Source organism: Canis lupus, chromosome 18, assembly GCF_048164855.1.
Source record: "Canis lupus baileyi chromosome 18, mCanLup2.hap1, whole genome shotgun sequence".
NCBI lineage: Eukaryota > Metazoa > Chordata > Mammalia > Carnivora > Canidae > Canis > Canis lupus.
In genome coordinates, this window is record NC_132855.1 from 40,960,810 (window position 1) to 40,978,907 (window position 18,098).

Here is an 18,098-nt window from a genome sequence, read left to right on the forward strand (position 1 = left end):
TCTTCGTACAGACATGTTTTCATTTCTCTTAGGGTATATACTTAGGAATGGCACTGCTGGTTCATATGGTAACTCTGTATTCAACCTTTTGAGGAACTTCTAGACTGCTTTCCAAAGCAGTTGTACCATTTTGCATTGTCACCAGTAGAGTAGGAAAGTTCCAATTTCTCCACATCCTCACCGGCACTTCTTATTGTCTGTATTTTTTATTATAGCCATCCTGTGGAGGTGAAACAATGGTTTTGATGGTAGTTTCGATTTCTCTTGTGCTGAGGGCTAATGATCTTGGACATTTCAAGGCATTTCATGCACTTATTGGATGTTTGTATACTTCTTTGGAGAAATGTCTATTCAGAGCCCTTTCCGTTTTTAAATTGGATTATTTGTCTTTTCATTTTTGAGTTTAAGAGTCCCTTATATATTGTAGATATAATTCTCTTATTAGATACATGATTTGCAGCTAATTTCTCTCATTTCATGGGTTGCCTTTTCACTTTCTTGATGGTGACCTTTGGAGCACACTATTTTTAATTTTGATAAAGTCCAACTTATCTAGTTTGTTCTGTTCTTGCTGGAACTTTTGGTGTCATATCTAAGAAACCACTGCCTAATACAAGGTCATGCAAATGTATTCCTTTTTTTCCTCAGAGTTTAATAGTTTTAGGTCTTCCATTTAAGTCACTGCTCTATTTTAAGTGAATTTTCTTATATGATATGGGGTAGGGATCCAGCTTTATTCTTTTGCATGTGGATACCTGACTGTGCCAGTACCATTTGTTATAAAAACTGTTCTTTCCTCCATTGAATTATCTTGGCACTTGTTTACCAAATGTAAGAGTTTATTCCTAGATTTGAATTTTATTCATTGGTCTACATGTCTGTCCTTATGCTGGATTACTATTGCTGATTGATTTGATTACTGTTGCTTTGTAAGTTTTAAAACCAGCAATTGTGAGTCTTCCAACTTTTTCTTTTTCAAGAATTTTTTGCAGTTATTTTACGATCCTTGAATTTCCATAAATTTTAGGATAAGCTTGTCAGTTTCTACAAAGAGAGAGCTGGAATTTTGATGGGTTTATTTCATTTTATAAGTAGCTATAACATTGTCATTAGGAAAAGAAATATTTATTTAGAGTGATTCCTAGTTTTCTCTCTTTTGAAAAACCTATGAGATTCCCTTTTCTTGAGCTGCTTCAAGATTATTTAAATGCTATTATCACTATCTTCTCTTTTTTTGTGTGTGTGAAACTCTCATTGACTAATTAAGTAGTGTTCTTTCCCCCTAATTACTAAGGTATACACCAAGAAAATAAATTTTGCTTGCCTAATTTGTGCTTACCAAGTAATAGTTTTTCTCTTGGATTAACTTCTTGAATAAAAGAGTGAGAGACCTTGTAGGAGACCTAACAGTAGGGGTCTGTGCAGTAGAAACTTGGGTAAAATAGCTAAGTGCCTAAAGCTCCATACCTCCAGAGTTGTAATTTCACAATCTTATTAAAATGAGATCAAGTGAGATTTATTACCTGCAATTATTTATTAGTTTGGTGATAGTGTTATTTCTAAATAATTTACTTTAAGAGTAATTTTTAAATGTAAACAATCTACTAAACATAGTAATCACAGTATGTCAGACACATGCTTACTTTGAATTAAAATAAATTGAGTGAAAAAAAAATTTTTAGAAATTAACATAGAATCAGGAGAGTGTCTGGAACACCAAAGCACTCAGTAAATATTGGTTAAATAAAGGAAAGAATGGAAGGCAGCTCCTCCATGAATCACTGCTTTTAAAGCCCAGGCCCCTACCTTAGGGATGATTCTAGATAATCCCTCAATTCAAAAGGATAAATCCTGCTTTCAGGGTAGATTGTTTTTCAGTGTTTCCAATTTTCTCAAAGGATAACCTGAGAGTTTCACATTTTTGCAGCGTTTATGTCATGGTTGGTGCCGATGTACCGTTTTCTTCTTGTTTACGAGAAGTTGAAAATCCACAGAATCAATTGAGATGCAGTCAAGAAATGGAGCCTGTGATAACATGTGATAAAAAATTTCGTACTCAATTTTACATTGACTGGTGCAAAATCTCATTGGTGAGTTTTTATTTTACTGTGTTTTTGTGAATGTACTTAGAAGTGATGTGGCTGGAGAGAACATTTGACTAAAACCTGAATTGCTTTAAGGAACAAATCCTGGGTTTACTTTGTTAACGCTATGGACTTCCCTTGACTTTAAGGATTTGGCAAGCTTGTTGACAGTGCATCCATTTAGAAAAGAGTATCTCCACTTTTGTCCTCAGTCTACCCTTGATCAGTTGCTGGGGCTGCATTAGCTTGGCAGGTGGTCCAAATGACCCCCCACCCCCGGACATCCAGGTGGCTGCTAAGCCAAGATAGATTATGGAATCAGTGTGACATATGGAGAAAGTCTCAGATATGCTGCCATCACCCACTTTGGAAGGAGAGACTGGGGTACAATAATAAATCTGAAAATAAAGCAATATGGTGCTACGGGTCAGTGTCCTAAAAATTCAAATTGTAGGGAAAGTTCAAGGAATAAAAAAAAATTCCAGTGAGCAAAATTAGAATCTTACCCAGGGCCCCATAAATATTAAATATTTCTTTCTAAATATCCTTTGTAATTAGGATGCTAAAAGACTTAAGAAAATGTAGGTAAGGCTTCATCTATAAAATTTATATTATTTTTTGGGATCCCTGGGTGGCGCAGCGGTTTAGCGCCTGCCTTTGGCCCAGGGCGCAATCCTGGAGACCCGGGATCGAATCCCACGTCGGGCTCCCGGTACATGGAGCCTGCCTCTCCCTCTGCCTATGTCTCTGCCTCTCTCTCTCTCTCTGTGACTATCATAAATAAATAAAAATTTAAAAAAAATTATATTATTTTTTGATCTTGCTTTCTGGAAGATCGGTAAGTTGTTTTACTTTTTAGTGACCTTTAGATTTAGCTTCTGTCACCTCTTGATGATTGGTGGTGAGTGAATTAGATCTAAGTTTAAAGTTGACATTTGAACAAAGTTATTGACACATAAACACAACTGTCATTTCATGTCTTAGAGAACCAACTGCAGGCAACTTTCCCGGCTGCAGTACAGAAGAACATAGTATTCACGTCGCAGCACTCAGCACCTGTGACCCTTGGCCCTAGACTTTCCTTTTTATGGGACTGTGTCTTAGGAAAATAATTTTCTTTCTTTGTCTTCTTAAATCAAGTAAAATTATTAAGCTGCTATGGTTTACGTGTGTTATACATAAATGTTGAATTTGCAAAGCTTAATATTTCAGTCATGGTGGTAATCGTACAAGGATGCCAAAGACTGAGTGGCTGCAATCATAACTTGAGTAGGTACCTGTAACCAGAGGCAGTAAACAGTGGGCCCTAACAATGCCATTTTACTTGTGTTTGTGCTAAAAGTTGTTGATGTTTAGGAATATTACCTCATTTCTAAAGTTTTAAAAATTGACGTATGTTTTGAAGTTTTTAGTTTCTGTGGTGAGATTTTGTAAATGGAAAGATGGGGATTTTCATTTTTTATTTTACGTGTATTTACTTACGTGTCACATCTTACCACAGAAGATGTCAGGGGGCTTAAATGAAATAGTCAAAACAATAAATGTAATAAATAAAATACAAAAGAAATAGAAGATCAGGACCTGAACTTAAAAAAAAAAATAGGCCCAAGGTTGACAACAAGCTTCCTAATAGGTCCATGATCAAAAGAGGAAATTCATCAGTTACTCAGTTCTCCTTTTTAAAGGAAGCAGACCATCAATTCCTTGGCAGAAAGTAAAGATTTTACTAGCACTGTAGTCTTGACAAAATTCTTCAAGTGTTTTGTTTTGTTTTGTTTTGTTTTGTTTTCTGGAGAATATATTGAGAAATGCCACAAATCATTCTCCCCAGTGTATTTTGGCGGGAGGGTAAAGGGGGGGCAAATGTAGTGAGAAGTTTCACATGGCTATTTTTATACCATCCTTCAATAAAAACTGCAACATAATTAAATGCCACTCAGTGAAAGCAGTTCAATGAATGTGGAGGTAAATGGATATAGTGCAAATGCACATTTTTTTGATTCTGGAATAGAATTTAGTAAAACTCTAGTGTTGGATGAGTTACATGTTCCTTAGGCTGTCTTTCCTCAAAATTCTGTCAGCTTGATCAAAGGAAGATCAAGGTTATAATCATTTAGAAATTATCTCTCATGTTATTTTTCTTTTCTCTTTCACTAACCTTAGAAACCACACCCACATACCTGGTTGTCAGCCAGTTCATGGTTTGTTAGCATCTGCACTAGAAGTTGGTCCCTAGGAAACAAGAAAGGTACATAGTAGTATGAAAGTCTTCTGCTTCAAAGAAGGAACTGCGAAGAGCCCCCACAGACACATACCTTTATTATGTATGAATTCATGTACATATGTCCGTATGTTGTGGAAAGGCCATAGAAAGTAGGCCAACATAAACCCTTTAATCTGTTATTTTTGTTCGTTACTTCTTCCTAGCTCCCATAAACAATTGCAAGTTCAAGATGATAACGTAATTAGAAAAGATTCCTTGTTAAAAATGTGTCAAAGAAAGTTTTGGTATGTCTGGGTCTTAAACTCTCGTAATGTTTGCAGCTATTAATTTGATGTATAATTGTCTTCTTTTGTATCAGGTCGATAAAACAAAGCAAGTGTCCACCTATCAGGAAGTGATTCGAGGAGAGGGGATCTTACCTGATGGTGGAGAGTACAAACCCCCTTCTGATTCTTTGAAAAGCAGAGACTATTACACGGATTTCCTAATTACACTGGCTGTGCCCTCGGCAGTAGCACTGGTCCTTTTTCTAATACTTGCTTATATCATGTGCTGCCGACGGGAAGGAGTGTGAGTACTTTAAAACACTAATAAAAAATTATCAAGCCTACTAGGATAACAACATATAAGATTCCATTAAAAGCCAAGTTTCATTTGGTTCATAAAATACTTTATAAATTAATTGAAATTGTGTTCAAGTCAAACTACAGTACTTTATTCCTTTAAAATGAATTAAAATAGTTTTGAGTCTAGTAAATCAAATTAGAGATATAATTACTTTATTCAACAATTATTAAGGCTAGATGTAAATTCATGCTGGCAAAACAGCCCCAAGAATAACAGAGGCTAGCTCTCTTGGTTATATAAGCCATTTTGTGCAGAGGCTATGGAATCTATTGATATGGTAATTGCACTTTAAATAAATAAATAGTCTTAGTTTGATCAGAAGTGGTGGTCAGAATTCTTCTCAAAATTGTTCTGTCAAACGGGTGACATAATCTAAATGTTTAAAAGATATGTATATATACATATAAACCTAGGAGTAAATTAATGACATGAGTATAATTTGAGTAATGAGTGTTCACTTCAGGAATAGTTAGCACTTTCAGGACATCTATGTCAATTAAAATAATCTCCCAAGATTATCTGGAAGTCAGAGCAACAAAGCAAAGGATAAATAATTAATAAAGCAGCAAGTAACAGATTCTTTCATTTTTACATGTAGCTTGATTTCATTATGTCATAGAATTTATTTCCAAGAGCTTGATTCTTAATCTCCATTTTTTTTTCCATTTTTCTGTGTGTTTCTCATCAGTATTCCATCTCTGTATGTGTACTCATCCAAGTAATGTCATAAACCTGGTGGCAAATGCTGCCTGGTTGCATTTAATAGTAACAATGTCAGCATTTCCACATCATGCAAGATCCCATGAGCATATAGTCTTAATGTTTCAAATATCAATGCTATTATTTAATTCATAAATTTTGTTTTGTTTCTAGGGAAAAGAGAAACATGCAAACACCAGAGTAAGTGTCTTCTTTCCTGTTATTTTCTTTATCATGTTTTTTCACTTCTCAGTTGCTTATCATGCTGCATACATGTGTGTCATGCTTTTACTTTGTCATTCATCATCTTTCATAGTTTATTTCATAAATGTGAAAGCTGCTTTCTAAATAGATGTTTAGGAGGGATAGAGACTAAAAATAAAAAGGGTTTGAAAATAAGATTACATAGATAAAAATTAAACCTAAAATTTCAGATTCAGAATATTAACTTGCCATTTATATGATGTGATTTCCCAATCTGCATTTCTATAAACCAGAGAACAGATGAAAAGACCTTTCATACACGTTTTCCTGAATCTACAGTAATAACCTACCATAAAATGAAACTTCTGTGAGTATTTATAAATGCCCCATCAGAAGCAACAATGTAAAAGCTATGGTAGTTTAATCTTAATTGTAGAAATTAAATAGAATACTAGTTTGTTTCTTAGGGCTGAAATATTAACACAATGCTTTATAGCTTAGTTTCATGCAAGACACACTTATTTAAAAATTGGTTTACGATGTTCAGTTTTGATGTGTTAAAAGCATGTGAAATATATCTTTTTCAGAGATAACTTGTAGAGTGCTCAAAGTGGAATGATGTCTTAATTTTAAACAGGAAAAAAAATTATAACTTTTTAAAATTTGATGACCCACTGGGCTAATATTTGATTTTAAATATATGTTGTTTTATTTCTTTTCCATCTAGCATCCAGCTGGTTCATCATAGTGCTATTCAGAAATCTACCAAAGAACTCCGTGACATGTCCAAGAATAGAGAGATAGCATGGCCTTTGTCAACGCTCCCTGTGTTTCACCCCGTAACTGGGGAGATCATACCTCCTCTGCACACGGACAGTTATGAGAGCACGAATATGCCACTGATGCAAACACAGCAGTAAGTTTCCATGTGGTCCTGTCATTATTAATATGCATGAATATATCTACTTAATTTCCATAAAGACTAGACCTTTTCATTATTGCTTTTGTTTGTTGACAACTCTAAGAGAAAATACCAAAAGGACATTGACAGGGTAGATCTCAACCTGGTGGTGCTGACCCAAACATAAAGGATTACTTTCAGGAAATGCATTTTTTTTTTCTTCGCTAATTGAAACAAGATGATATTCACCTTAATATTTAAGATATTGACACTGCTAATAAACTAACATGTGTTCTCAAAGATGAGTTAATTGTGAAAAAGAGAAGCATATCCTAAACCATAACAAATTGATTCTTTTTTAGAGCTATTATTGGAATTATTTGGTTCTTTTAACCTATTTTTTTAATGTTATTACCACACATCTTATTTAATCTAATTTTTGTGCCTTAGGATGAAAGGTTTTTATGTTATTTTTTGTGATCTGCTTATATATCAAAATGAGTAGTTCCAATTTTGACTATAAATACAATTTATTAGTGCCAACCTTTGTAATATTGGAAGGACTATGATCAGAAAGTCTGGAAGAAGCCTACCTATGGGGGCCAAAGGGTTGAGGAATTTGCCCAGTTGCTCTTTGAGAACCCACATTATATGCCTATAAGCTCAATTTTGATATAAAAGAATTGTAGGTAAAATTGTCATTTATTTTTTAGAACATGGCTCTTTATTTTTTCTTCTTTTAATCAAATGTTATGTTAAAATGGGATAAATTTAGTTTCCCAAGGAAGTCACATATTTGTTTTTGAGATCCTCCTCTTTTTCACTTTACTTTTGTAAATATGATGGATATAGAGAAAAATCTACCTCACCCCACCCTCACCACATAAAGGGTATAATATAATAACCTCTTACTGATTAAAGATTTCTCTGGGTATCATACTGGATGTAAAATTTTCCCATTGTGAGTGCTTATTTTGTAACCATGCAAAATGTATGTAGTAATTTGGAGATTAAACAGTAATTAATATGAATAGTATAGATAGACTCAATAAATTTGTTCAAAATACTTAAGAAATCTGAAAATATTGTATTAAACTTTTCTAACGTTATTTGCTTACTGTTGAATAGGCTAAGATATGTGTTTATGTAGGCATGTATGTATAAGTAATTGAAGTCTGATTGACAGTGGAGAAAATTGCATACATTTAAAATTTTGAGTTTTGGAAACATTTGATCAAGGATGTGAATTTTTTTTTTTAAGATTTTATTTATTTATTCATGAGAAACACACTGAGAGAGGCAGAGACATAGGCTGGGGGAGAGGCAGGCACCCTTCGGTGAACCTGATACAGGACTCGATCCCAGGACCCCAGGATCACAACCTGTGCCAAAGGCAACTGCTCAACCACTGAGCCACCCAGGCAGCCCAGGGATATGAATATTGAAGTCACACAAAATTTAGTTTTATACAATGGAAAGGATAGATTTCTTTGTTCTCTGATAGTTAGTGGGACATCCTAAAAAACTCACTTCACCAGTATTAGATACAGATGAAAAAAATTAGTATATTTCAAGAATATTATAGTAGCTCATGATTTAACAATCTCTCATGCTTTTTTTAGATGAAAATATGAACAGCCTTATCATTCATTTCCAAATGGAAAGAATTTTTAAATTTTTTTAAGGCTACCCAAGAGTGCTAGTGAAATATGGGTATATATCCTTCAAATGTTGATATATATTCTCAAAAGCGAAATTGTCAAATACACTTGAGAAACAGTTTTTTTTTTGTTTGTTTTAAAACTACAAGAGTTCTCAGAGGCCTTGAGTGTATTGAGATGCTTCATGAATCTATGGAAATAGGCCAGAAGAGGTAACCCTTCAAAGAACACAGTCCAAGAAATGCTTTTGTTGACAAAATAACAATGCTATCAAATTTTGGAATAGAGAAATAGTCATTATAATGAGTAGGGGAGCTTAAATATCTTTGTAAATCCGTAAAACTCTGTTGCTAGGGAAGTTGAAGGAAGAGAGAAAAGCTATGTCATTTAGAGATGCTTTCTGACCATATCATGTTGAGAATAAGTAGCTCCTTAAAAATTATTTTGATTTTCTGTGGTTAGAGTTTTGCAGTGTTTCTACCCCTATTATAAACACAACAAAATTTTCTATCTAGTTTGCAATGAAATACATCTTCCTGGTCCTTCCATCACCCCATCAACTGTCATTATGTTGATCAGATCTCTCTATTTGCAAATGCAATAGGTTATTCTATTGAACTTGTGACAATTTGACCACATATGTATTTTTAAGTCCAGAAAACCTTCACATTATTCAGATTTCTGCTAATGGAAAAACTCCATTAACTAGCACTTCTATATAAATAGGGTAGATAGATAATTGATGATGTGCACAATGATTATTCTGAGGCACTGCGAGTTCGTCAAGTACGTCTGACTCATCAGAGGGAAATTAAATTACATTCGGTGTAGTTTCAGTGTTGAGTGTATATTATCTTTCTTTTATTCTTGGAAATGGATAATATGTGCACTGTCTCTATGGTAACTCCCTATAAGCCAGAATATGTGATTAACCTCATTTTCCAACATGCCAGATAATAGGGAGATTCATTGTATCAGGTTCGTCACAGCTGTCCTTTACGCAAATTCATCTTTTACTCTTACCTTAAAAGCATGGCCCTGTTTTTTAAAGTTTTATTTCAGCACCAAGTGCATGCATATGTATTTTGGTCATTTGGATTGAATTGAATTCTCCACATTAAAATGAGATACTCTATTTGATGAGGCATTACAGTACTTGATAACCAAGTCCATGCTTGGCGAATGCTGCCTGGTGTTTGTTAATTAACCCTTCCTAAAAGGGCACACATTTCATCTTCCCATATTCATCCTAACCTTACAGATTTTGTCATTCATATATAATTTGGCTAGCTATAGGATTTCATGTTTATTCTTCAGACTTGACACTAGAAATATTCAGGCATAAGGACATTCAGGCATAAGGCTGAAAGTGGACTTTGGTTTCTAAGTGAGACTCAAGAACATTCAAAGCTTTCCTTAAGAGCTGTGTGGAAATTAGCCTGGGTCTTTTAAAGAAGTCAGTCTAGAAGGTCTAGAGAAACTTATAACAACGCCAGGTAGAGAACTCATAACAGTTCTATGACAAGGGGCTGCCACCATTATTTGTCAGTTTCACAGTAATATTTTCTTTTTTGGTACAGTGCTTCACAGGACTACACGCTGGTACCATGCAGTAGACAGTAAAAGAAATGTCTGATCATTTGCAGATGATAAAATTGAGACTTGGATAAGAGATAAAGCTAAATTAGGTTAAAGCTGAGATTAGATTATTTGCCTATCTTGATTTAAGTCAAAGATAATGTATCATTGAACTCAGAAGGATCTCTGATCCAGTTTACAGGCAAGGGATGGAGCAGGTAGTGGCAAGGGAAGCTGGAGAGAGTAGGAGTTGGAGCAAGCTCAGAAAGGACGATTTCATTTTGTATTTCATTTCTACATTCCAGGGTAAAGAGAGTATCAAAGGCTGTTAAAACAATCACATAATATAGAAATGTAGGGTCAGTTTAGCTTGATCTTTGCTAATGTATTTGTTAATAACTGTTTTATTTTGGAATGATTTTCAAGGTTCAGAACGTTGTAAAGATAACACAGAGAGTTTCCAGAGATCCCTCACCCAGTTTCCCCATAGTACATTTGTCACAACTAAGAAAATAGCATTGGTGCTTTACTATTAAGCAGACTTCAGATTTTTTTAATTTAATTTAATAATTTGAGATTTCATTAGTTTTATTTTTAAAGATTTTATTTGAGAGAGAGGGAGGGAGAGACAGCATGAGTGGGAGGGGCCGAGAATGAGAGAGAGAGGGAGAGAGAGTCTCAAGCAGACTCCATGCAGAATGTGGAGCCTGATGCAGGCTTGATCCCAGGACCCTGAGATCATAACCTGAGCCAAAACCAAGAGTCAGATGTTTAGCTGACTGTGCCACACAGGTGCCCCAGATTTTATAGTTTTTTTCCCCTAATGTCCTTCTGTTCCAGGACTCTGTCAGGGACACTCTGTCGAGGCATGTCTCTTTCCTCTGATCTGGGCAGATTTTTAGACCTTCCTCAGTTCCCATGACCTTGACAGTGTTGAAGAGTAGTAGTCACACATTCTGTAGAATGTTCCCTGCCCCCTGATACAGTCAGGCTTTTTGCATCTGTACTTAATCAATGATCTTTGCAGTTCAGTGAATACATGTTACCATTAACAGTAAGAAAAACTTGTCTCTTTAGGTCCTGTCCCCTTATTACCATTCATTGCTGGAGATTACATTATAGAATAATTCCTTTTTATAAATTATTTATTTATTTATCTATTTATTTATTTATTTACAGTGCACACAATTGGTGCGGGGGTGGGAGAGGGAGAGGCAGAGGAAGAGGGAAAGAGAATTTTAAGCAGATTCCACACCCAGCAGGGCTCCATCTCACAACCTACTCAGATCATGACCTGAGTAGAAATCGAGTTGGATGCTTAACCGACTGAGCTACCAAGGTGCCCCATAAAGTAATTCTTACAAGTAAATTTGCTTTGTCCAAAGAGTCATCGTTGTGATTAGGGTTATGTTTTTGACCAAAGATTTAACTTAAAATATATTACAGATTGACTGATGTACCTTGAAAACAAACCTTTGATATGATTTACATGCAGAAAATCAAACTCCAAGTTATAGCATTTTAGGTCCTAAAAGGTATGTTGAGAGAGAGAGAGAGGCTAGCCTGGTTCTGTCCAAACAAAGTTGCAGATCACAGTCACCTGAGTAGCTTCTACAATGCAGATCCCAGAGCTAACATTCTGTGGATTTGGAATCTGCTGGATATTGTGAGTTAGGTGGATCAGGAAAAAGGATTGAGAATTCCTTAATAAAATAATTAAAGGAACTAGGTTTCAGGATTTGGAAGAGCCACCTTGGTATTTCTTTTGGGGGTAGAGGTGGGGACGATGTTGTTATTTACACCCTTCCACCTAGAGTTCTAAAAGGGGGAACAGTTTCTCCTTATTCCTCCCTAAGAGGTATGTACAAAAGAAAAGTGTGAAAGGGGAGCAGTCCAGGTGCTTGATCTAGAGTGTTGGGACTATTTGTGGGTTTATACTTATCAGCTTCAAGACTTTTCACACCTCCTTCAGCTGCCTGAGAAAAATGGTGTAGAGAAGTGAGAGATGAGTACTGATTAGTCCTAAATGAGCTAGAGAAATGCTGAACCTCAAAAAACTAAAAACCACTGGGAAACTTTAATTTTGCACTTTTATGGGAGACATTGCTGGAGGACTTCAGATATTCAATTCTCTAAAATAGAATTTATTCTAAAATTTGTAATGTATTATGTGTTTCTTTTGGGGGTAGATCTGCCTCCTTATTACTCTTTTCTCATACCAACATCAGTATCAATCGATTTTCCCTGAGTGAGAGGCATCTTAATAGAAGATTTTATGTAATGAATAATAGGGGAAACTACCCATTTTTAGAATGATTTTAATTATCTATATGAAAATTTTCCTTATTCATTATACTAAACATAATATCTAATCCAGAGTAATTGGGTCTCCCTCAAAACAGGAGGTAGGTCGTGCTTAATCTTTTATAAATTAACGAATATAAAACTAGAATTCAGTCTTCTAATTAAAGATATACGAACTAATCATTTTAGCTTTAGTCTAAAGTATTTTTCCATTTGTCTTCATGGTAATAATGAGAACTAACTATGGTATAATTTCATAAATAAAAAATTAGGTTTCAATGAAAGTTAATATCAGTTGAAGAGAATGTTTTAGGGGACCAAGGTAATGGTTTCCTGTTGACTAGAAGTGTCAAGCAGCCAAGGATATTTCGAAGCCAAATCTTTTTTTTTTTTTTTTTTTTTAATTCAGCAAGGATGCAGTATCTCTTTGTTGGACTTTGGTTCTATACATTTGTACTGCTTCAGTTTAAAGCTGTGGTAGATTTGCTTTTGGCTTTATGCAAACAGGAGAAAAATATCTAAAAGACATAAATGAATATCTCCTTTCTCATTTATGTTCCATGCATGTTCTACACTGATTTGGGTTAAAATTAGGCTTTGAAATGAAAAGTTACACTGACATTTCCAATTTCTTTGTGTCCTTCCTTCCTTAATCCAAATAATGGCCTGGTTCTTTAGTAAAAGTGGTAAGGGGTTCAAATCAGCATTTTTGATGGAAAAAAATTATAGAAAATTCAAGGGTTAGGCAACATCAATTTTGCTGAAGTAATTGGGAAATTCCAAACATATACTACTATTGTTAAATATATTACTTATTGTTAAATGGCTCCATACTAATCTTAAAGAGAAGTGTTTTGTATTCTATATAGCCAAACTAATGTCATTTATTCTATATAGCCAAACTAATGTCATTTATTTTCAAATGTGGCACAGATTCGGTGTCTTAATGCACATCATTTAACCTTTCTTTGCTTTTGAGTCTTCAAGCAAGTAGGAATATAATGCATTGATAATCATCAACCTAACTCATAGATTTATTCTACAGGATATCCAAGAATGTCAAATTACCTTAAAATGGTTGTACAAATAATAAATAATCGTGTCCTCCCCCCAAATCACTTATTTATTAATTTGCACATTATTACCTTTGCTTCTTTAAAGAATAAAGTTTGTGCAATGGCTAATTTACATAATTTTCTATTTAAATGCATGTAATTAATGGTAGTAAAATTAAGAAATAATTAATGCTAATAATTTAGGGAACTCCAGTTTTCTTAATCTTTTTTCTATGTAATGCAGTTTACACATAATAATCTTTCCATTAGTACATTAATAACATAATTATTCTAAATAGTTTTATGACTTTATAGAGGTCCTTTCTTTGAAGGATTATTGGACTTCTATTTGAAGTCAGCCCTGCTCCCTTGTGTAATTGCCTTCAGTTTTGTGCTTTCACCAAAGATGGAAATGCTTCTATTTCCTCACTGTCTGGTCTGCTTGACTATAGTAGAGTTGGTTACTCATAGCAATTTCTCCAGTATGCCTGAAGCAGTGCTCTTATGAGGTACCTCCCTTCAACTCTTAAATGGAATTCACACTTCAAGTATGCCCATCAGGGATATTTGAACACTCTGACATTCATAGGCTCATATGCAGTCACAGGTTTGGGCAAACACTAGAGTCAGGTGTGCCCACCCTGGAGATGCGGGGGAAGCTCTATCTCCACAGATTTCTTGTTGAGTACCTGTTTGCACATATAAGCACTCTTATATAACTCATCTATATTTCAGTTGAGATTGCGTGTAGCACATGTACATCGTTCAAACCGAACCAATTGGGACATGCACTGCAGGTATTTTTAAATCCATAAACCAAAGTAACACCATTGCTTTCTCAGAGATCTCTGGATTTCTTGTTACCTTCTGCGTATGGCGCTTTCTCAACCAACCATTTCTCCTCAAACCTAGCCAAGCCCATTACTATTTACACAGTTCAGCAGTGTAAGAGGAAAAAATCAGGAGCTAGAGAAGAAATGACAGGGTGGAGATGGACTTTGATCAATGGTTTTCAAACTTTGTTCCACCAAAGGGTAAGTTGGACTGGCTAACAGGAATAAGGGAGTTCCAACTACTTCAGCCAAATATTGATTTTGAATTTGGGGCATCCTTGATTTAGGGCTTTTGAAAGGCTTTTCTTGTCATCTTCAGTATTTTTGTTTTGTCAAAGCATATTGATTTAATTCATTAATAGGCTAGGTAGAGCTAGAGGTGATAGGAAATGAAGGGTGTATGTGTATAAGGTGTGCTCGAATAGCTTCTGATGTAGAACATATAGGCCCAATTAGTTGTATCTGAGAAGTTAAGACTCATATCCCCTTCCCAAAGGCACATGAAATTGCTTTTTGACTTCTATAGTAAAGATGTTTGTTTTCCCATCCTTAAATCTAGAACTTATTTTCTCTGTGGTTTATAAATTTATCTTTTTACTTCTATAATCAAAACCAGTATAAATACATCGTGTGAGATACTGAAAGAATAAACAAGCAAATAAAATACTCCATGAGGCCACACAAGGATAAGTAGAGTTGATAGGTAATAGCAAACAAGAATATAATTATTGGATGAATTATTAAGTAACATTCTCGAATTGAATTAGAATTGATTTTATTTCCCTAACAATATATTTAAAATGGAGCTGAAAATTTTAAAGAATTACTCAAAGTCATTAACATTTCTATAGATTAATTTAGGAGTTTAAGTAGTATTTAGCATATATAGCTTTCCACTTAAGATCGTTTTATTTGGAACATAATATTTGCCTGGCTGAAATGATTCAGATCAATGATTTTCAAACTCTGTTTTTTGGAGGTTTCTTAGAAATGCCTTAGGGGCCAGCATGTGGGGCAAAAGAAACAAAGCAGGCGGAATTCCTGGCTCCCTTGTTTCAACCCAGGCAACCTCACATTTATCTCTTTTGTACATCAAAAGTTCTGCTTAGGATTTCAATTAAAAGGAATTCCATTGCTGAAGAGAAACAAACAAACAAACAAAAAACTGAAAACTCCTGGTTTGGATCTAGCTCTACTCTGCAACAAGGGAATTTCTTCCACACAGAATCTAAGTTGTACATTTTTGCAAATTTTAATATCAAAATATGAAAATAAATGAATATGAATGTTAATAAATATGTGTATTTTATGTGAATCTTTCTAAGTATCCTTCTGCACATATTCATTCAAACATTATTTATTGCATGCTTAGTGTTGGGGGTACTAAACAAAATAAGAGGTTCTTGCTGGTAGGGCATTCGGGACCAATAAACATTATGTGATGAGAAATACGACAACAATCAGCATGTGTATGAAACCATACTAAATGGTAACCTAATGGAGAAGCAGTGCTTGGAGAGTGAGGAGGCGTAGAACATGTGGTACTTGAGATATTTTTTAATTAAAACAAGTAATGGGTTACAATTTTTGACCCATTGCTTGTGGGATAGTTTTAGATTATAAGAGTAACTTGTGTCCATTGTAACAAATTTTAAGTTCAGTTTGCAAGGACAAAGGGGAACTGGTTGGGTCAAAGGATGGCTGTGGCCATGGTGGCGGTGGCTCTATTTCAGGCAGTCAGGGGATGCTCCATGTCAGGACCAGATATATTGATGGTCTTCTGGGCCCACACTAAGAAACTTGAAACTTAATTTGCAAGTAGGCATAAGGAAATAATGATGTGTGTTTAAATGACTTAATCAGAATTGTGTCTTAGAAGATCATCTGACAGCAATGTGTGCAATGGATTTTGAGGGAGCAAGAGTGGGACTAAGGAAACAATTCAGCTTAGTTGCAAAGTTCCAAGTGAGAAATAGTGATGGCTTCAACCAAGTTAGCAACACAAGTCAAAAAGAAGACAGATTCAAAGAGAGATTGAGGAAAATTGTCAAGAGTTCCCAAGATTGGGATGTGGGAACTGAAGGAAGGGAGAGGTCGTTGCTGACTTCTATATCGTGACTAGTACAGTTGAGTGGATGGCCAGTGTCATTTCCTGCGCAGGGATAGAAGAGCATAGCTTTGGCATAATAAATAAAGATGGGTATGTATGTTGTTCTGTGAGAGCGTGTGAACATGTACAGATGTTCTAGACCTGGGTCTGAAAGTGTACAAGTGACAAGTGCAAGCCTTGGAGTCCCTGGGTTCACATCTTTATCCACCACTTCTTAGCTATGTAGCTCAGACCTCTAAGGGTATTTCCTTATCTGTAAGTTGGGAAAAATAATACTTACCTCGTAGGTTGTTATGAGGTAGAACACAGCATTTAGTGGAGCTTTATGAATGTTATCAAATATTATATAATTCCTCTTCGTCAGACCTCAGGTTTCCCATCCATAAACTCATGGGAGTTTGCTAGCTTAGATGATTTCTGGGGATCTATTTAGCTATAAAATTTTTCATCCTAGTATGTCTACTGTCTGTATGTGTGTAAACAAAGTTTTACTCAAAAATGTCAATCATTTCTAGGAACTTGCCACATCAGACTCAGATTCCCCAACAGCAGACTACAGGTAAGTCCTAAAAGTAATGTTGATATATTGATGTATGAAGCTAACAGACTGAACGATAATTGTAGTACCATATAATTGATGAAACTTTAGCTTCATCAAGTAAGGCAAAACAGTTGTGTCCTTCCTTAATCAGAGTTAGAACCTCAGAATAATAGCTTAGATTATTGGATGGATTGGCATCAGAGTGAAAAACATAGGGTAAAGGATCTTAGAGCAAAAGCATCCATGGAGGTCCTGTCTAATTAAGGAAGACTGAATAAAATCCCCTTCCTTTAGCGAAGCTCCCTGTTTTTCCCCTTGGTATGAAAGATTCTTAGCTTGGACCCATCCAGGATTTGTCTCAGTAAGTGAGCAGCTTGAAACTGACTCTTACAAAAGGAAACCATTGTGACTAATCACTGAGGCTTCAGGGGGATAAATGAGAAATGGTTGGCCTGGTTTTAATGCCACTTTAAAAAGCTGTTATAATATGACCAGTGACAACAAGATGGCGGATGATTCTCCCTTGACTATTCTATTTCCCTAAGACTTGCTTTCTTCAAGTTTATTTCTTTCAAGTGTCCCTAAAAAATTTCCACAGCCAATTATTTCATTCATCTCGGTACCAAGTAGATAACTTATTCATGATTGTCTTCTAATTAGTGGTTGATTCCTAGTTCTAATTGCCAGGCAACCAGTAATGCCTTTTGTGGCTCTCTTGGAAAAGCAAGAGAAGTTTTAAAAATGTAAGTTGGATGTGGAATTCTGAGTATGAATAGTGGTATTGTAGTAGGGAAGCTATTAAGTAAGTCTCTTAAAAACCTTGCACACATATAGAAATTTATTGGATGTTTCCATTCAAAAATTATTTTCTCTATTACTGCTTTCGGGAATTTAAGGAGATTTTCGTTTGACAACTTTTCAAAGATTTGAGGCAAGTATAATGAAGTTGTTCATCAGATTTTAATTATGCGATAATGTTTATCAGAATTTCCCCCCATAGTTTTGATCACTTGTTTTAATTAAATGCTAACGTGTTTCAACAAGGGTGTTCAATATATTGATGTGGTGGTGCTACTGTGTAAGCATTCAGGAGATTGATGAAGGAACAAACTTTGTTATAAATATCTGTTACCTAAAGAGCAAAGACAAAAACAAATCCCTGTTAACCACTAATTGCATGGCTTTTTTCTTTTTTTAAGAGGAAAAATTTTAAAGGAATATTTCTGTATTTCCCTCATTAAATTCATAAACTTATAATTCTTCTAATATGCCTTTCC

At 35.0% G+C, this 18,098-nt stretch overlaps 1 protein-coding gene across 7 annotated transcripts in view; it reads left to right on the plus strand.

Moving 5' to 3' along the window:
- Positions 1 to 18,098, plus strand: part of SGCE (sarcoglycan epsilon) — a 68,389-nt gene that overhangs the window by 48,390 nt on the left and 1,901 nt on the right. For 2 of the 7 annotated variants that reach the window (XM_072784122.1, XM_072784125.1), the window contains 6 exons: positions 1,928 to 2,090; positions 4,667 to 4,878; positions 5,809 to 5,835; positions 6,566 to 6,754; positions 16,796 to 16,839; positions 17,718 to 17,752. In XM_072784122.1, the coding sequence (XP_072640223.1) occupies positions 1,928 to 2,090; positions 4,667 to 4,878; positions 5,809 to 5,835; positions 6,566 to 6,754; positions 16,796 to 16,839; positions 17,718 to 17,752 (670 nt within the window). Of the gene's footprint in view, positions 1 to 1,927; positions 2,091 to 4,666; positions 4,879 to 5,808; positions 5,836 to 6,565; positions 6,759 to 16,795; positions 16,840 to 17,717; positions 17,753 to 18,098 lie in introns of those variants that run through there. The other 5 variants (XM_072784123.1, XM_072784126.1, XM_072784124.1 and 2 more) reach the window with 3 other exon arrangements.